The sequence below is a fragment of the Spermophilus citellus genome, assembly GCF_964194105.1.
Source record: "Spermophilus citellus genome assembly, chromosome: 18".
Taxonomy (NCBI): domain Eukaryota; kingdom Metazoa; phylum Chordata; class Mammalia; order Rodentia; family Sciuridae; genus Spermophilus; species Spermophilus citellus.
Window position 1 is genome coordinate 44,285,337 of NC_138200.1, and position 21,111 is coordinate 44,306,447.

The 21,111-nt window shown below is 36.0% G+C and overlaps 1 protein-coding gene across 8 annotated transcripts in view; it reads right to left on the minus strand.

Moving 5' to 3' along the window:
- The window catches only part of CNOT1 (CCR4-NOT transcription complex subunit 1), an 84,400-nt gene that overhangs the window by 8,230 nt on the left and 55,059 nt on the right, over window positions 1-21,111 (minus strand). For 5 of the 8 annotated variants that reach the window (XM_081275501.1, XM_081275499.1, XM_081275500.1 and 2 more), the window contains 19 exons: window positions 20,726-20,866; window positions 19,100-19,279; window positions 16,674-16,790; window positions 15,979-16,089; window positions 15,585-15,662; window positions 15,259-15,436; window positions 14,348-14,478; window positions 12,696-12,992; window positions 11,902-12,042; window positions 11,704-11,808; window positions 10,951-11,070; window positions 8,986-9,177; window positions 7,528-7,670; window positions 6,626-6,734; window positions 6,362-6,531; window positions 5,529-5,781; window positions 2,936-3,184; window positions 1,651-1,814; window positions 1,316-1,433 (listed from right to left, as the gene is read on the minus strand). In XM_081275501.1, coding sequence (XP_081131627.1) covers window positions 1,316-1,433; window positions 1,651-1,814; window positions 2,936-3,184; window positions 5,529-5,781; window positions 6,362-6,531; window positions 6,626-6,734; window positions 7,528-7,670; window positions 8,986-9,177; window positions 10,951-11,070; window positions 11,704-11,808; window positions 11,902-12,042; window positions 12,696-12,992; window positions 14,348-14,478; window positions 15,259-15,436; window positions 15,585-15,662; window positions 15,979-16,089; window positions 16,674-16,790; window positions 19,100-19,279; window positions 20,726-20,866 — 2,997 coding nt within the window. Of the gene's footprint in view, window positions 1-1,280; window positions 1,434-1,650; window positions 1,815-2,935; window positions 3,185-5,528; window positions 5,782-6,361; window positions 6,532-6,625; window positions 6,735-7,527; window positions 7,671-8,985; window positions 9,178-10,950; window positions 11,071-11,703; window positions 11,809-11,901; window positions 12,043-12,695; window positions 12,993-14,347; window positions 14,479-15,258; window positions 15,437-15,584; window positions 15,663-15,978; window positions 16,090-16,673; window positions 16,791-19,099; window positions 19,280-20,725; window positions 20,867-21,111 lie in introns of all 8 variants that reach the window. The other 3 variants (XM_081275503.1, XM_081275502.1, XM_081275504.1) reach the window with 2 other exon arrangements.

Below are 21,111 nucleotides of genomic sequence, written 5' to 3' on the forward strand. Positions count from 1 at the left end.
CCATTAGAAAAGCCTAAGTGACTATTAAAGTAGTGGGAAATGGTATTTGGAACAAACTGTTTCCATAGGTTTCAGGACATTATTTGTCTTCATGCCTAAGAAAATTAAAAAGGGAAGAAGAGGAGAGATCTCAAGGAAATTCCAGATATAAAACTGAGGGGCTGGGATATAGCTCAGTTGGTAGAATGCTTTCCTCACATGCATAAGGCCCTGGGTTCAATCCTCAGCACTACACACACAAAAGAAAAACCCTGAAAAAATGATAGCTAGATCTGTTTTCTTAAGTCCTTCTTTTAATTAAGTCCTGGGTTAACTAGTTCCATTTCTACTCCCATTAATTTACAACATGAATTTTTTTTCAGCAAAAATTCTACTATTCAGGTTCATTTTTGTATCCTTTCTTTCAACATTCTGTGTTCCCTCCTCCTGGAATGCCCTTCTCCAAATACAGACAAGTTCATTTATCTTTCACCTGTTTTGGCCAACTTCACTCTAGCACACAGTAGTCACATTTTTTTCTGGTCTGACAGGGCAAACAAAGGTACTTTCTATAGTACTCATTTGACATTTTATTGCAAGATAAGAAAAATACTTCTTTTATTAGCTGTGGTACATATTCCCAATTAGACTAAGAAACCCTATAACAGAAGTTGGTATTAGTCCTTTAAATAAAGCAAACTTGGGTGGAGAGTGTAGCTCATTGATAGATCACTTGCCTAGCAGGCCCTGAATTCGATACACAGTATGGGGGCAGAGGGGAATTTAGCACCATGGTTCTTAATCTTAAGCATGTACATGCAGGGTTGGGGTTGGGGGTTGGGGTGGGACAACAACATGGACCACCATACTCTTTAATCTTAATTATGAGAGTTTTCAGCATTTAAGAATACAAACATGAAACTAGCAAGCTCCAGAGTCCTGTTACCTAGAGATTTTTATCTAGCTGTTGAGGGATTTCAATTTTAGAAACAAAACCAAAATCCAACTCTCACAATCATGTTTTAGAATCATTGCTATGTATGAAGCAACAATACATTACAACAAAAGCCTTACCACAAGTGGTCCACAACAAAGTTGGAAGGAAAAGTAACACTGAATAACCAAGGAATAGCTTTCAGGAAGAGATAGTCAAGTACTCATGAAGCCCGTTTTTACAACATTGACTCTACATTACATAGAATAAATAATTCTCTCAAATAAGCTTGGAAGAAGTACAATGACTACTAAATAACTAATAGCAATCTATAAGCAGTACTAATATATAAGCCCCGGGTAGTTACAGTCTTCATCTGGAGGAGATAAACTGCAGCCACACCTTCTGCTGTGGCGTATGTGCCAGCATTCTTGCAATAAATATCCGATGGGATATCAGCTCAAGCCAAGCATATACAAAGCCAGGAGCTTTGGTAGGCCTCAAGATGTGGAATGTATTGCTGAAAGAAAGGGAGAAAAACACAAAACAAAAACTCTTTAGTTAGAAGCCCAAATTGAAATACAGCAAAAACTACATGAATACTTAAAAGTGCATATTGATTTACAAATCAAAACAATCCACATGCCTCAAAACACATGAAGTTCCTTCTACTCCTATGATTTTACTACACTCAAACCAGCAGAACTTAAGTCTCTAATAAACCAAATAATACTCACCAGAAAGCTGTGAGTGTCTGGAAATTAATGGTTTCCAACACATGTTCAGGTGCATTGAGTTCTAAGAGCAGCATGATAAAAATTCGATGGTAAGGAAGCTGCTGAAATTCACTTTGCCGAACATCATGATCCTGTAGGAGAACTCCCACTACTATACCAAGGACCTATGTACAATACACAGAATATAACTTTTAAGTTGTACACATAATTCATTTCAATTCACTTGTAAGTTATGGTGCTTTTGCTCTGTGTTTATAAGAAGTATGTTAAAGGAGAGGATACAAACTATATAAATACAAAACTATATCCTGGCAACTGAAGGGGATATACATTAGTTTGACTTGGCCTGCAGTGTTCTATGTGTTTTCTTTGAATTTCAATATCCTTGGATCAGACCTGGAGATTCTCCACAAATGCCCACTGGTTCTTCTAAGAGTTCTAAAAATCAGGATGGCCCCTCACATTTTAGCATGTCAACCTAATCAATAATCTAATTCTTCTGGTCTGATCTGAAGTTGACAAATTAGCAAATAGGTGTACACCCTACTGGCATTTAGTAGTTCTCAGTAGAGCTGTTGCATAGGCTGCAGAGGTGTTTCACAAAACTTTGAATGCTGCTCGATTTGCTCATTAAACAGTGAAGGACATGAAGAACCCATCTGTTATTTCCTTAAGACCAAAAGCTTAGGTACACTTTCACCACTATTTGGTGGTGTGTGTGGTCCTGGGGATTGAACCCAGGGGCATTTAACCACTAAGCCACATCCCCACCCCTTTTTAAGTATTCTATTTAGAGACAGGGTCTCTAAATGCCAATTGCTGAGGCTGGCATTGAATTCTCAATCCTCCTGCCTGGGATTATAGACATGGGCGATTGCACCCAGCTCACATATATTTTTATACTACTTTAATAATCAAATTTCCAAAAATCCCTCTCTATATATCAGGTCAAGGACTAAATGTTTTCCTTAGTATTGGAATTGCCCATCTGTTAGCCATAGATGTTTCTAGCTATCAATTAATTCCCAATGACATTGGGCACAGGGCAAATCTAAATCTAATACTACCAAAATATCTTCTACTATAATCATTAACAAAGCATTAACATACTGAAATATATATTTAAAATTTCAGGTAAGAACTGTATCTTCTATAATTTGTTGGGTATGTTCACATGTTATCTCTGAATTTAATTTCAGGACAGAAAAGAACTGTTACAAAATATTTTGGGGAAGGCTTATCACAGAAACACTGATATAGACTTTGAATATAAAAAACTTTAGACCTTGTTTAGCAGATTAATCTTTGTGACAGTATTGGTGGCCTCCCCTGAGTGTTTCACTAGCAGTGCAATGAGTCGGACAAAGGCATCCAGGTTGTGATAGCACTTGGCTCGGATCATGGTGGGATTAGCAGCAGGATTGTGCTGCTGCTCAGCTTGAGCACGGTAACTGATTTCAACACACATTTCAGTGCATAGACGAAAGAACCTTGTTATGAGGTCATCAGTCTTCAGTATTCCTTGCTGGTGCATCTATATTATGGGAACAAAAACAGACACAATGAGACAATACACACAAACTTTGTACACCTTAATTTTCATGAGTAAGAAATACTAATTTGTTCTATTATCACATTTCTAATTCTTACTTAAAAAAAAAAAGAAAAGCTGCCATGAGAATGTCTTCTCATTAAGAAATCATGACAGAATTCCTCTGATTTTTAAGTTTCATGGATGAAAAGATGGAAATTGAATAAGAGATAATATTATGGCTATTTTGAATATGAGGGTATCACCAAATAATTTGTAAAATTAACTATGTAAACAAAATAAACTTTCAGTAGTAACTCCTGAGGTCATAATAAACCATTCTGGACAATTCATCTTTCTCCCAGGAGGAAAATAAATTACATATATTTTTGCTTCTCATAGAATTAAAGATAATTGTCAGTAATTACTGACTTACCCAATAACAAAGCTTCCAAAACTCCATCTAGGTAACCCCCCAAATCACTGATTTATATAAAGTATGTATGTAATGGAAAAACTCAGATCATGTCTAGCTACTTAAATGTAACAAATTGTTAACATTAAAGGAGAAAAGGAAAGCCTATTTATAAGAGAGGAAGGGAAAGGGAGGAGGCAGGGGATTAGTAAGGATGGTGGAATGTGATGAAGATCATTATCCAAAGTACATGTATGAAGACACAAATTGGGTGTCAACCTACTTTATATACAAATAGAGATATGAAAAAAGTGTGCTCTATGTGTAATAAGAATTGTAATACATTCCACTGTCGTGTATTTAAAAAAATAAAATCAAATTTTTAAAAAGGGAAAAATAAAAGATAGGAAAAACTCTAAATTACATGACAGATATGTGTAAATGAAGCTGAAAATGTGTTATTTGGGGGTGGGGGAACATCAGCACCACCACAGGGAAATGCCCATTTAAAGGTAGAGGAAGGAGGCCAGTACTCACTTAATAAAGAAACCAAGCCCAGAGGGAAAGCTTCGAGGTTATCTTGGAAATTTTAAAACAATTTAACTGTCCCTTCAAAAGAAATAAGACAGCTGAATTGGTAGGAATATGATAATAATGTGCCCTAGTAAAGACAAAGGGCCTTCAATATCTACAGTGAAATCTGAAAAAGTAAAGAGGAAGCACAAAAAGGGAAACAAGAATTCTCAAAAGGGTGCAAAACTGAACAGAAAAGTATGATACATTATCTTTTTTTCCAAGAGAAATAGAAAAAGAGAGTAAATAAATAAGCCAGCAGAAAGAACTGAGATAGGTGCCATATCCATCCCCATGAAATAGCAATGATCATAAAAACAAGCTAATTCAATTCTTTTCTCCATCCAAATTAAAATATATATATATATCAAACTACATACATGCAGTAACATCTTTTCAGTAGGGTATGTTTTGTAATTCCCTGGATTCTTTTAGGAGATAAATCTGCCTGGTACATTTTACTAGGAAATATTCATGTTGAAAAGAAAACCCAACTTGTACGTTTAAAATCAACTCTTCTACTTTGAAACATCATTTACTTAAAAACGGAACTAATTAGTAATCTTTCTCTGGCAACTTATCCAAGTTCTGTTTTCAGTTTAAAAGTTTGGAGAAATAAGCAGATAATTTACCCTGAATAACATTAATTCCACTAAAGTAATTCTAAGGCCAGTAAAGTGCCACTCTTGCCAAGTTATATTAAAATCAGAACACACTGACTAGTAGTGCTCTTAATCTTTTACATTTGCTAAGCAGCCAGTGATGATAAAAAACAGAAACTAAATGATACTATGTTCCATACTTTATTTCATCCTATCCACAAAAATTCCTGTTAAACCTTGGTTGTGGGCTAGTTTTTGGCTTGGTTTCTAACACTAAAATTCCAATTTGCACCAATTTATGAATAGAAATACTAAAACTATTTTCCAAAAGAACATGTTTAGGGAGATAACCTACTCTAACTTTAAAAATAAAAAATACTATATCACTTAAATAATTATTTTACCTTATTTTTTATACATGAGATAAAAGAGTTTCAATTACTTAGTAGCCTATAATCCATCACTGCTGGATTATCAAACTAGTTAAGTTATATTTGGCAGCTTTGTTATTATCTGACCCCACTGTACATCACAGTGAGAATGAGATAAATAGGACTAAATGGGGGTGGTGTGGGGATGCTCACTTTACTGCTGTGATCAATTAGTAAACACAAAGGCTATTTTGTAAAGCATAAAGCATGATGGTGACATTATTGGTTTACATGAGTATGGAGATAACTGCCTAGCCACAGGTATATAATAACTGAGCTTTACTACTGGAGGTTATCACATCCTACTTATGTTGAATAAAAAGCACCTTTCTTTCCAAAAGCTCTACCTGTCCAACAAACGCAGAGAAAGCTTTGGTACTGTCACGGCCAGCAGCTGCTGAATGGTAGAGATTCACCCATTCCCTCAGAAGATACTCTGCCTTCTCCCTCAGGCCTGGAGGATCATCATACTCTGAAGCTTGAGAGATCCCAGAATGCATCATGAAGTTAGGGCCTCCATGAGCACGATCAATCATGGCTTCATAGTTGGATCGCACTACTTCCATCAGCTGGGGCAATCTAATACAATAAATCCAGAGTGAAAAAAAATTGGTCTATTCAAGATTGTGATTTCACACAGACACATTTGGACAATTTGATTATTTAACAGAAACCACAAAGGAATGATCACTTCACTTGAGCATTTCCATACTTAAATATAACTATCTTTGGTCTCTTCTTCTCTACTTATACAAATGGTAAGACTTAAGCTATTATCTTCACCAAAAACCCTGCCCACTGAAATAGAGTTGATATTCAGAGTCAACAAACACTTCACTGTTTGCCTGTTACGTGCCATGCTTCATCTCTGTTAAGTTCACTGGGCTTTAAAAAACAAACAAACAAAAAAACTCACAGCTTTTAAGTGTCAGGTATAAACCACAGCTCTGATACCAACTCAGTTCTTATGTGTACTGCTCTATACCAGGAAGGTCTGGCAGTTAATTAAGTTTCCATACTTGTGACAATCACTCTCACTTGTGTTTCTAAGTAGAAAGCAGTTATTAAACAGTAGTTTTAGTAAGTCTGCACATTCCTTTCTAAAGCTTTCTTAGGAGACTGCTGAATGCACAGGGAACCCAAAGCATTTCATTCTCACCCTTCTGGAGCGTTGCCTCTGGAATGAGCATTGATCCTCATGAGGGTTTCGATGGTATGGAACAGATCTGCCTCAGTAACATGGGAAACACTCCTTTCATCCACCAGAAGGATTTTTACCAATTGCATAGCAAATGCCACGGCCATGTAGTTTAAACCATTCTCCATTGACTGACAACAGAGAAAATGCAATTTAAAAGAGATGACACTTGGGGGTAAAAATACTCCGAGTCCTTTTGTTGGCTCAAATAAATTCCTCCCATACCTGAGCTAGGTGAAGATCATACTGCTGCATGTTAACTAAATGATTGCGAATTAGCAACTCCACAGCCTCCACATTATATTTGTATTCATCTCGACATTCAATTAGGCACCTAAGAAAAGTTAGGATTTTATTCATATGAGCTTAATCATATTGTATCAGGTAAACAAAAAGTTCATTTTACTCAATGCAAATTTCCCAAATTAAAGATGACTTCAATTTAGAGTCAACTGCAAAACTAAATACCCAAGTTTAAAATCAGCCAGTGATTTGGGGGGTATAGCTAAGGGGTACAATGGATTCTCAGCATGCACCAAACAAAAAAACAAACAGAACACACATACACATAAACAAATATAAGAAGAACAGCTCAATGCTTTGAGGCCATGTTAAGATAGCCCAGGCTTTGCTTTAAATGTTAGGAAATGAGATTCCATTAAAATATTTACCTATGAATATTACTGCTGTGAAATCATTGAAACAAATTACCTACAATTTTATGTCCCAAAACAAGGTAAAGGCTTTCTATTGTGGGCAAAAGGTTGAGATTACTTGGGAAAAAAAAGAACCATTCACCAATTCTCACTTCTAAGAATTTGGAAATGCAAATATTTCCCTTATTTTCAAGAAAAAAAGGGAAACTTCTAGAAGAAAACAAGACCATGCATATTAAAATTCACTTCAGTTGGGCTTGGTGGCATGCCTGTAATCCCAGCAGCCTGGGAGGCTCAGACAAGAGGAACTCCAAGTATAAGACCAGCCTCTGCAATTTAGCAAGGCCCTGAGCAACTTTTGAGACCCTGTCTCAAAATAAAAAGTAAAAAGGGTTGGGATGTAGTTTAGTGGCTAAATGCCCCTGGGTTCAATCACTCCAATAATTACTACTTAAATAAATGGCTACTAACCTTGTGATCTGTTTGTTGCACCACGGAGATCCATAAGCCCTACCATCCTGTAGAGCTTTTAGTACCAAGAGGTGGCATTCCCTATAGCGCAGCAGAAGGTCAGCATCAGCACCACTTGTGGCATCTAATAATCCCTCTACAGCCTATGAGCAAAGAAAGTGTTCAGAACCACGGAAACACAGTAGTGAGCCCAGTTATGAAAACTCAAAATCAAACGTCAATGTGAACCAGGAAAAGACCTTCTAAAACCTTAAGACTGTTACCTCCTTTCTAAGTTCTATGTAGTTCAAATTCATTCTGTAGTTCTTCACTGTCATAAAAATCTCTGCAACAGCAACTGCAGCACCTACAAACCCCAGGGCCCCCAATCTATCTTGACCTACTACCAAAATATTTGGATCAATTTTAAAGATCTTTTAAAATAAAAATAATTGCAGAAAATATTACTTAAGGAAAAATCAAAACAACTTCTTTACCATTAATACCTGCCATGACTACATAATTTTTTTGGTTTATTTTCACACATGACAATACAGAAAACAAATGATGTATGTCTTATTCTAATTAGGATACCAGTCCTGTGGTTATACATGTAAACATTCATTGTGGTGTATTCATATATACATATATATATATATATATATACACACATATATATACATATGTATATGCACATATATACATACACATACACATACACACACACACACACACAGAGCAAAGTTGTGTCAGATCCATTCGACTTACTTTCTTATTTATATGCCCCACCCCCTTCCCTTCATTCCCCTTTGTCTAATCCACTGAACCTCTATCCCCCTTGCCCTTGTTGTGGGTTAGCATCCACATATCTGAGAGAACTTTTGACCTTTAGTTTTTGGGGGATTGGCTTATTTTACTTAGCATGATAATCTGAGTAATATTCCATTGTGTATATATACCACATTTTCTTTATCCATTCATCTGTTGAAGGGTACCTTGGTTAGTTCCATATAGTGAATGGAGCGCCTATGAACATTGATATGGCTGAGTCACTACAGTATGCTGATTTGAACTCCTCTGGATCTATACGAAGGAGTGGGATAACTGGGTCAAATGGTGGTTCCATTCCAAGTTTTGAGAGGAATGTCCATACTGCATTCCAGAATGGTTATACCAATTTGCAGGCCCACTAGCAGTGTATGAGAATACACTCTCCCCCACATCCTTGCCAACATTTACTGTTACTTGTATTCTTGATTGTTGCAATTCTGACTGGAGTGGGAAGAAATCTCAGTGTATGCCATGACATTACAGAAGTCATTCTATACTGAGAAAAATTATGTATTTATGTAACAGAATTTCATTTATATTATTATTTTTTTAAATCTTAAGTATAACTTTATGAGCTTTTAGACAATGACAAATCACTATATGTTTACAAACCTAGCTGCTTCTAGGAGTAACAGCTTAGGAACCAACCTTCTGGAGTAATCCAAGAGCAGCTATGGCATCCCGGGAGTTTCGAGATAATACTACAACCTCCAAAAGACTTCGAAGAGCCTGAGCTTGCGGGTTCATGGCCAGAGTTGGTGGAATGGCATGTAAGTGCTGCTCCAGTTCGGTAATGCACTTATCATAAATTTGAGCTACATCATCTGTTGCCCAAGCTTGCTGTTTTAGAGAAGGAAATAAACAAAACATTTTAAGGTTTTTCATTAACACAGGTACATAATAGAGTTCTGTTAGCATATTTATTCTCTTAAAACACAGAGGGCCGGGCTGGGGACGTAGCTCAAGTGGTAGCGCGCTCGCCTGGCATGCATGCGGCCCGGGTTCGATCCTCAACACCACATACAAACAAAGATGTTGTGTCCACTGAAAACTAAAAAATAAATATTAAAATATTAAAAAAAAACAACACAGGGGGCCTCTTCCATTTCCCCTTCCTAAGGTATTCAGTCTAAACACTATTAAGTGAAGCGATGCAAGGCAGGCACAGGGCAGAGGTATTAAAGATCATGAAGCCTGAAAGACACCAACACAAATGAAATGATCAGAGAAAGGAACACCAATAAGAAGAATACAGGCAGCACCACTTGTGGCATCTAATGTCATCTACAGGGTAAAAAAAGTTAAAGAGTTCTAATCATGAAAAATATAGTACTTAGATCAACTATTAAAGCATAAGACAAAAGTATCTGCATCGCTTCTAGGATATTCCTACCAAAAATGCTGCCTATGGATGAAGATGTAGCTCAATGGCAGAGCATTTTCCTTGCACAAGTAAGGCCCCAAGTTGGATCCTCAGAACCACACACATTTATTACCAGCTGGGCGTGGTGCACACGTCTATAATCCCAGCAACTCAGGAGGCTGAGTCAAGAGGATCGCAGGTTCGAAGCCAGCCTTAGCAATTTATTAAAGCACTAAGTAACTTAGGGGTACCCTGCCTCAAAATAAATTATAAAACAGGCTAGGAGGCTGGGGCTGTGGCTCAGCTACTGCTTGCTTGGCATGTGTGAAGCACTGGGTTCAATTCTCAGTACCACATATAAATAAATAAAGGTCTATCAACAACTAAAAAAAAAAATTTAAAAAAAAAAACAGGCTAGGGATGTGGCTCAGTGGTTAAGCACCACTGGGCTCAATCCCTGGTAACCACTAAACCCTGCAAAGTATCTAGCCATGAGAATACATTGGACAAACCCAAATTAGGCCATTCTAGAAAATTAACTGGCTTATAATCTTCAAAGGTATCAAAGTCAAGAAAAAAGAGGAAATTGCAGAAGATATTTTAAACGAATCACGCAATTCTAAAACAGGTCTTTTAACTGTGCATTATTAGGACAACCTGCTAAATCTTAAATAGGGCTTAAGAATTAGACAGGTATTAAGTAGTCGTGTTAATTTCCTGATTTTAAATTTTTGTATAGTGGTCACACAAGAGAATGGTTTTGTAAAAAAACAAAATCAACACAGTGGCATGCACCTTTAATCCTAGTTACTTGGGAGAAGGCTGAGACTTGAAGTAAGCCTGGGTAACACAGTGAGACTACAACTCAGACAGACAGAGACACACACACACACACACAAATCAAAGGATTCAGGATAACAAGTTCTCAGGCCTGCAACTTATTCTAAAGTGCTTAAAGTAGAAAATGTTTTCAGTATATTTTCACCTGTTTTTGTAAAAATTCCAACCCCTCCCAAGTCCACGTAAGTCATGAGTCTACCATGCAAATTCCTCTAATTAAGATACCCATTCCTCTAATTAAGATACCCATTAAAGTTAAATCAATCTCATAGACTTAACAAAATTCTATATTCCATACTGATCTGATACAAATACCTACAACTCAAGTTCCAAAAAAGAAAGTGACAATTACTGGCAAAAACAATTCAAAATTACAGTATAAAACACCTTAATCCAAGGCAAGTATTTACCTTCATTGGTTGAGCTAAAAATCCTGTGGGCTGACTGAGGTCATTCGTAGGCAAAAAGCCTGGCACATTGCGTGCAAACTCTTCATAAACAGCCAACTGCTTTGGGTCTACACCACCAACCTTGAAAGAAGAAAATCAATTTTAGCAGGAGCCCCTACACAAATAAAAGAAACTTTTCTTGAAATTGAAAAATCTGCAAGAGAGTTAACCACAGAGGTTCTGGGAAGAGTCATTACAACATGTAACAGTATAATTGAACATGTATGCCCATAAACAGCTCAAAAGAGGCTTTTCTCATTTTCCTATTAGTTACTCTCATTCATAAATTTATCAAGAAGTATTCCACTGATAAAGGCCTCCACTGAAAAATAACTTCCCTGGAGTCGACAAATAGTATCAGACTCCGGACCAACTTGCTAGTACCAATAAAAAACTATTAAAAGAAATTTAAGTACCAGAAAATGTGAGCAGAGTAAGCACAAGTTGAGAAACAAAACTTTGTGCAACAAAACTTAACAGGCACACGAACTCTTTACGGTACACTTTAACAATTTTGGAGGGTGGCAGAATCTAAACTATTTCCATACCTCCTCCACAGATGGCTTTAAAGACAAGTGCTACTGAGTTGAGATGCTTTCTCAGAAACAACATTTAGCCCTTCTATCCTAGTCCCAGTGAGGAGTTCAAACAAAAACAAAAAGAAAGAAAGAAAACATAGATGAAGCAGGGAAGAGACAGAGCCTCAGTTCTCACTTTCAGCCTGATTTGCTCGGGCATCCGTTCAGCCTGATAGGTTAATACCACAGGATCACAGTATCTGCGCCCTTCTTGCCTGGCATGTTTTCTCAATTCAAATTCCTGCAAACAAAAAAAGTCACTGAGGTTCTTGTTATGAGGCATTTTCTTAAATTAAAAATAAAACAACTTGAAAAGCAAATGCTAAACACTTACAGTTGCTAATCTCTTGTCCATCTCAGGGCCTGCTTTTTCAACCGCAGTCTTCTGAATAAAACAGCAAGCTAATTCACAATTGTCCTGAGCTAACTGAGCAGCTGCCTGATCCATCATTTCTCTTTGTTGTGGGGATGCAGTCTATTTGAAACATAAAGGAAAAGAAAAGAAAGAAAACAATTCTTGTAGACAGTAGGAAATGCAGGCAACAAATTCATTTTTAAGTTTTGCCTCTACTTGATATAGCTTTAAATTAGCTTCCTCATCTATTAAGATGAAAATATCCTATACATTTTCATTTTTATGAATGCAGTAAAGATAATAAAGCAGTGAACAAATGAATCGTTAACCGTGACATCTGAAACTCAGAAGCAAGATGGTTAGCTTATTCCGTTAAAAGAGGCAGAAGGATCATGAGTTCAAAGTCTGTTTCATCAAAAAGTGAGGTACTAAAGCAACTCGGTTGAGACCCTGCCTCTAAATAAAATACAAAATAGGGCTAGGGATGTGGCTCTGTGGTTGAGTGCCCCTAGTACCCTCCCCCACAAAAAAATCTTACAAATATTTGGTTATTTATTATCTGCCAAATGTCACTGAGGATAAAACAATAAGCAAAAAAAAAAAAAATGGCACAGTGCTTCACCTTATAAAACTTAAAATCAAACATATAGGAAGACATCAAATAAACATGGTGATTTTAAGATCAAGTGTTAACATCCACTGTCAAAGGCACGAAAAACTCTGGCAGATGAACAGTAATAAATTTTGTTACACTAAGTAAGTAACCAACTTACACGAAGGGCTGAAGCAAAACTGTTTTTTAGGTTTGTAGATATGCTCATCAGCAAAGGTTCCCTGCAAGTAATCATAGCCATTCCAGCTGTCAAATTTCGCATCATGTGGTGAGCTGCTATTCGCATTCGAGATTCCTCAGAATCCAGGGCAAAATCCTTTCTGACTATTTGCTCACAAGTAGTCATGGCAATCTTAATTGATCGATCCACCACTGGATGGACCAACTCTTGGACAGCTCGTTCAATTGCTTGACGCACACACTGCTTCAACTGTGGATGGGCCTGAAATAATGGAATCTGAGGGAGGGGCAAACAAATTAATTTAACAGTTTGTTTAAATAAGACAGCAAGCTACATGCAATCAACCCACATTTTAGAATTACTTCAAGATTAACAGAAACTAGACTTTTACATAAAATTAATAAAGAAAACGGTGGGAAACAGAAACTGGGTTACACAGGCTTAAGGATTCAGTATACTTTGTGATCCATGATTAAAGATATGTCAACTTTTTAAATTCAAGTTTAATAGGCAAACTATTTACAACATCCATTACCTACTTATGGATACATTACTTGCTAAGCTAAAATAATACCTAAGGAATTTGTTTTCTGGAAAGAAACATCTCTATTAACTTTGGAAAACTAAATTTTCAGAGAAAGAGCTTCCTACAAAAACTATTATTGCCACAAATAATTCTTCAGAACAGTATGCATTTTATAGTGATTGCTGAGGTCTCTTGCTTCATTTGAAAGACTGTTGCTGATTTTGTTTCCAGTATAAACCATGCCCTAATACTTACTTGGATGCCCTTAATTTACTGAACTCTTACAATGAACACATAATATTCAAATTACTAGGCATGTTCCAAAGAGAAATCAATTTTTAGATCTAGGTACCCACTCTGTATCCTATCTGACTTGTCTACACAGAGGGGGAGAGGAGAAAAGTTTAATATGATCTCTTTAAAGTACTTTCAAAGTCCCTTTAATAAAAAAAGTTCAATGTATTAATATTACTTCTGTATTTGTAAACATTTTTGGTTTCTGAAAAAGGAAGGTCAGTGAACAAAACAGTTAAGTCGTATCAAGTAGAAAAAAGACCGAGGAAAACAATAAACTACCACCCTAAGTATACAGAATAAGCATATGGAAAGGATTGAATTTAGATCAAGCGGCCTCCTGCAACCACCCAAAACAACTTAACTGAAACTACTAAGTCCCATTTAAGACCATATATATATGGTCTCAGTTTCAGTTATCTGAAAAACAAAACAAAACAAAAAACAACAACAACAAAAAATGGCTAATGGCTTCGTATAAAGCTAAAGTGACATAATAATAAAAATGAAAGCAAAAAAAAAAGTTTGTTGACCTAAGAAATATCCAAGATCACAATTTTATTGCTGGCTTAATTTAATCATGGGTTGGGATAAGAGGGACCAATATGAATGTTATTTATCACTCAGACTATTTTTTTGAGACCAAAAAAAAAAAAAAAAAAAAAATCAACTATACTACATAGCAGTTCCAGATCTTTGTTCTTTCTGACAAAACCCTACAACACAGTAATTCAGAGGGAAGGGGAAAGGAAAGTGACCGAACACTTTGTCAGAAACTAGGAGTTGGGGAAATGGAGCAGTGTGTACTTACTGTTGGGTTAAGAGTAATGTGTGGTGCCAGGCCTGCGAGGGAATAGACATTGATGTCATGGTAGCTGTACTGCGGCTGTGGTGGAACTGTGGCTGTACAGGTAGTGCTGGTAGCAGGTGTTGTAGAAGTGGCTAAATGTAAAGTGACAAAATAAGAGATTAAAAGGTCACATCTGTTGAATTTATAATAAAATTAAGTATTATTAAATAGTAATTATCTAACTAATTGGGTTTTAGTCTCTTGGCAGGGGTGATGGTGATGGTAAATAACTTTCCCATTATGAAAACAAAATTCTACTATAAAAGATGTGACCAAAACACACAGTGCCTCAAAGCACAGAAATCAATTGAAGAGAGAAGCTACATTAGCAGGCCCAAGCGTTCCTTGTTGATTTAGCCTATATGACAAATTTTCTTTCAATCTAGCCTAATCCCAGGTTACCTGGAGAGTCTTAGTTCCTAAGAGAGAAAGAAAAGCTAGTTTATTCTAATCATACCTCACAAATGAACATTCCCTATACCCTAGTCCAATACCTCCAATCATATTGATGCAGGTAAAATAAGATGTCTCCCTAGTAAGTTGATGTGGTTTGGTCTTCCTCTGAGTGATAACACAGGCCATAGAATTACTCCTAATACTTCAAACAATGTGAAAGATAAACTGGCCTGATTAGGACACAAGGAATAACTGATTAAATCACATTTAATTAAAACTACCTAATGAATTGCTAGGATGGAATCTAATAAAGTAAGACTGGGCCTAGACATTCTTTTACTTCATAGCTTAGGGGATCCACCAAAAAGTGTACAAAATTTCAGCAGCACACTATGTGGAACGATTACAGTTTGCTATATTCATTGAGGCATACCAAAAGCATTCGGATTAATAGAAGAATACGCTGCCAAACTTACTTGTGGTTGTGATGGGAGGGAGTTCTTCTGGTTGCTTGACATCTTTCTTTGGAGCAGAGAGTTGTTCATCTAAGTTCTTTAGGCGATCTTTATCCTTTAGGAGGCTTCCAGGTTTTAGCTCATTGATGTCTAATGCAAGGTTCTTGCAGAGCACCTCAATCTCAAACTTCAAGTTTAACTGCATAATTCCAATATTTGATTTGAATTTTGAAAAGAAAATTTAAGTTTATTCAAAATACTTTCTACCCAACTGTTGATAGTCTTTACTATACATTTTAATAATATGAAGGCAGAGAAAGTTGCAAAGAATAAAAAAACAAATTTACCTTCAAGTCATGTTCCTGATGTAGTTCAGCTAATACATTCATAATAGCCATTGTCCAGGGGTTTGGTGGCCTAAAAACCTAATGAAAAGCTATGTCATACTAGCTCCAAAACCAACTTTAAATTTGAATATTTAAAAGATAAACACTTTTAACCTATGTGATCTAAACAAAACCTTCTACCAACAGCATATTTTAGACCAACACCAAAAACCCAAAACCATACTGAGTCAGTATTTTATTTTCACCTTCTAAAGTTGGCTAAGATCCACTATGGAAAACTAACAAAACTAGTTTTACATTCATAAGAACTAAAAACACAATCTCTTGAACATTGTGCTGAAACAATACAACTCTTAACAAATTAGCCATGAATAAAATATTAACATCTACTCACCACACTACGAATGCTGGACTCTAGGACTTTGGCAACAAAGGGTACTACATAGAGCAACTCCTGTTGTCCTTTAACATAAGCCTCTAGCAGCAAAGATTTCACATCCAAGTCCTAGAATTGAAGGAATTAAAAAAATGTTCAAAAGCTGGCAATGTACTCCGGAAGTCCTCAAAAAGTATCAAGGGGTAGGGCTATAACTCAGTTGGTAGAGTGCCTGCCTCCCATGCTTAAGGACCTGGGTTCAATCCCCAGCACCACCAAAAAACACCACTAAGTTCATACCCCAAATAGCAATCAACATAATATTTCAGTTTAAGTTATTATTTATTTTTTTAGTTGAAGTTGAACACAATACCTTTATTTAATTAATTAATTTATTTATTTATTAATGTGGTGCTGAGGATCGAATCTAGGGCCTCTCACATGCTAGGCAAGCGCTCTACCTCTGAGCCATGATCTCAGCCCCAATATTTCAGTTTTGTATTATAAAAAGAAGTGACACCCACACCATGCTGACTTTTCTTTATACTAAAAGATGTAGGACCTGTGGGCACAGAACGAGGAATTCAAAACATGGGACAAAATTGTACAAAATCTCGTAATCACTAAAACAGCCCCCATAAATCAAGATCTTTAGACAAAGCACACTGCCCAAACATTACCAAACTTTGCATGAACCGTTAGCTGAAACTCACAGTATGTAAGATGGGTTTATTTTTAGCTAATGTGATCATTCCCAGCCAATGTCCCAAGTTCTTCAGCAAAGAACGATCTGAGAAATTGGCTGCAGCTTTATCAGAGGTCAGGAGCACCTGAAACAGTATAGAATTAAGAAGTAAGAATGGATTTATGAAATAAAATTATAAACTAAATGTTTGAGAATTCTATTATCCTATTCTAAAAATAAACCATCAATTCTTTAAAACATACCTCAAAGTAAATCTACTCCACACATTTTATTAACAATATTTTGCTGTATTCATTAACAGTGATGTTTTTTATCTTTAAAAGACCTCTTTAGGGGCTGGAAGTATAGCTCAGTAGTAGATCTCTTTCCTAGCGTATGAAGGTACTAGGTGTGATCACTAGTAATGCAAAACAAGAACAAAAGTACTTTTATTTTTTAAAAATAGTTACAGATTGAGCAGCTCTAATCTGAAAACCTAAAAACTACAAAATGCTCCAAATCTGAAACTTTTTGAAAAGGGCTGACATAGCCAAAAACAGAAATCTTAACATCTGACCTCATGTAATGAGTTGCAATTAAAAAACCACAGACATGATAAAAATATAAAAATTTTCTTCATGCTCTATGTTTGTGTATACATGAAAAAAAATCTGGTGTTTATATGAGACCTTCATACCCCAAGGTATTTCATTATATATGTAAATATTGGGAAAATATGGAGAAAAAAAATATGGTACTTTGTATTTCAGATGGCAAATACTCAACCTATAAAACAAATATAGTGTGCAAGATTCAAAAGGGAGCAGGGTGCAGTGGAGAATTGTGAGTTCAAAACCAGTCTCTGCAATAGTGAGGCACTAACAACTCAGTGAGACCCTGTCTCTAAATAAAATACAAAACAGGACTGGGGATGTGGCTCCATGGTTGAGTGCCCAGAGTTCAATCCCCGGTACAAAAAAAAAAAAAAAAAAAAAAAAAAAAGACTCAAAAGGGATACAAGTTTAAAATGTTGGGTACTGTCCCACAGAAAAGTACTGGAAAACCTTAACTATGTTTAAAGTAGACTCAATAAAAAATCTATTTTGAAGACCTAAATTAAACATAAATGAAGATTTAAATTCAAGATTATAGTTTTGCTTATCAGTCCTTTATTTGAGGCAGCAGACACATGGAGGAATAAAACCAAAATAGCTATCTATTACAGTCTTCTGCATATCCAGGTCATTATGTATCTCTGGAGTCAACCAAAATAACTCTCTGAAATACAGTGTAAAATTGCTTATTCGCTTTTGAATTACTTTAAAATTCATTTAATGGATTCTTCAGTGCTAGCTGAAGAAGACCAAAATCATCACACAGTATGTTTTGAGAATGGGCACGCACACACACACACACACACACACACACACATATAAACAAGCAACTACTACATTGACTAAATGAATAGCTATATTTGCTTTTTGTCTAAAAAAAAGTCAAGACCTTAAATTTTGCCTCAAAGTATGAGGTAACTTAATTATCCCTGCTATCAGATAATAAAACCTGAATATTGTCATGTTCCTTAACTCCAAAAAGCAACAGCAGAATTATACAAGTCAGCTGTGCAACAGAAGAGACAGGAATTATTTCGCACTACAGCGTAACCAAGAATGGGGAAAATTCCCATCCACAGGTTTAAATATAGTGCTGGATGCTAAGCCAATCCCATGCTATTCAAAAAAGAATGATCACAGATGTATGCTGGTTTAGTGTCTTATGAAAACAAATTTTATCTCCTAAGGAATAAGCAATAGCTTACCAATTAAAACACTTAAACTTTATTGAATAAGAGTTTGGTCTTAAGATTATAATACAGGACTCTAAGACAAAACTACGCCACAAATATGTAAGGAGTCTAGAAATATCTGGCACTTGACGAATGTAAAATACAAATGAAAACAACCATTACAGTATTGTTTGTTTCAGTTATAGTGATAAATACCCTCAATATCCACTACTAGAATATATTCATACAATGGTTTTCTAAAAGACCTTTTAAAGAAAGAGTAGGAGGGGTGCTAGCACTAAGAGCGTATTATAAATAAATTCCAGGAACAGGGGTGGGGGTGGAGGCCGCAAATCAAGTTAAAAAAAAGATGGTGATGCATATGACATGTTAAGCAACACTAAGTGTTACTGTAATAGATGATGAAGTTCTAAAATACATGCATGAGATGATGAAAACAAATGAAGAAGAGATAACAACATTCAAAATAAACAGCACACCTAGTATCACCCACGACTGAAATTCTTCTGTGAAATTTATTTCCACATTTGAAACAATATCCATATATACCTGAACTAGACAATATATAGAAAAAGCAGCAAAATACAGCCCAAATTCTAATTATACTTTATTGCATAATTAAATAGAATATAAGAACCAACTCTTACTTTGATGTTTCTATAGGTCTCATTCAGAACCATCTTGTTAAATTCAGGATTCTTCAATGTATCCAGGAAGTTTGAATAAAGGCTGTGGAAGTTTGGTTCAATACTGACTCTCTTCATAACTAGATATTGTGAAACCCAAGGCATAAACTCTTCCTTCACAGTTTCTTTTAATTCTTCAACCTAGCCAATTAATAGGACACAAAAAGCTCAGAATCACACTGTGATAAAATAAAGTCTGGTTTCTGTGAATCATACTATAGTAAAGGGCTCTTTGAAAATTTAACATGACACTAAAGCACCACACTTCATCTCTCCCCATGACAGACAAATGCAGTACGGTATGTTCAATTCTATGGTAGTGTAGTCAACCACTTCTAAAACTGTAGACGCAGTTTGTAGATGGTTAGGACTGCAACATCTACAATCACCTTCGGCATTAAAACTATAAAACAGGGGGCTTAGGTTGTGGCTCCGAGGTAGAGGTCTTGCCTCGCACATGTGAGACCCTGGATTCAATCCTCAGCGCCACATAAAAATAAACAAATAAACAGATAAACAAACAAATAAAAAATAAATGGTTTTGTGCTGAACTACAACTAAACAAATAAATAATTATAAAAAAAACCAACTATAAAACAGGCCTGAGGATGTGGCTCAGTGGTAGAGCACTTGTCTGACATGTGTGAGACCCTGGGTTTGACCTCCAGTACTACCCCCCCCCAAAAAAAATAAATAAATGATAAAACTTGTAGTTCCTGCTGCCACCACCCACCCACCATGCCCAACCTTAAATTACTAATCTAATCTTAATTTACTAATCTACAACCTGCCATTACACATCTAACACCAGAATTGTGTTTTCCCGTATTTCTATATCCAGGAATCACCTACAAGTTTGAAGCTTCTCTTCAAATAGATACTAAAAGCCTGAATTCTTCCCCCCAATCAATTATCCTGGGATTTTAAAATAGGTACATACATCTTTAAACACATTTTCTTAAAGCTAATCTTAGAGGCTAACATTACCATTCATAAGTACTAACTTATATAATCTTAGGAAGCCAAGCATGGTTCTTTAGGCTTTTTGCAAGGTCTGAGTGCTTAGGAATCTAATAAATAAACTGTCTTTGGGAGGAGCTGAGTTATGACTAGAGGTACAAATAAAATCTTCCATCATCATGAAAACACAAAGTTTATTTGAAAAAGTCTACAATACAGGGCAAAACAGAACATTTGAAACTGGTATTATATGGTGTCTACAAAAACCAGAAACACAAGTTGGAGATTCACACTCCCTTCACTTTGATTTTGTTACCTTTATTTTTAAAGTGAATATTAAAAATTAGGGTCAAAGCCAGGCAAAATTACATATACCCATAATCTCACTCAGGAACATGAAATCAGGATAGCAAGTTTAAGGCCATCGGCAACAATTTAGCAAGACCCTGACTCAAAATGAAAAATAAAAATGAATGAGGATCTAGTTCAGTGGCATAACACCTTGGAGTCAATCCTCAGTAATGTCATTTAAAGAAAGAAAGAAACAAGGGGTGGGGGGTTAAAAATAAATCCCTCAACTCAGAAGAGAAAAAGGAGAAGGCCTTTATAAAATGACATCACGCTCACCTTTTGTGTCATATTTGACTGTGAGAGATTGTTGAAGATAAAAGCAATTTTCTCTTGGATATTTTCTGGGGGCTCCACAATTCTCTCAGTTTGGTCTGTGGCCACAAGCAACGTATCAATATTTGTAGTATTGATAGAAGGCTAAAGAAATAATAAAGTACATAAAGTAAATAAATTGAAATGCTTCCTTGGAAAAAATCCCATACAAGACTGAAATATCTATTTCATTTATAGGAAATCTCTACCTGATATGACTACATCTGAAGTGTGGGCAAGCATATAACTATTAATAGTGCCTATCTCTGGGAAATACAGGGAGGGGAGATACAAAAGGGTCTTTATAAGTCATGTATCATAATAAAATTGAGATACTGCTCACTATGAGG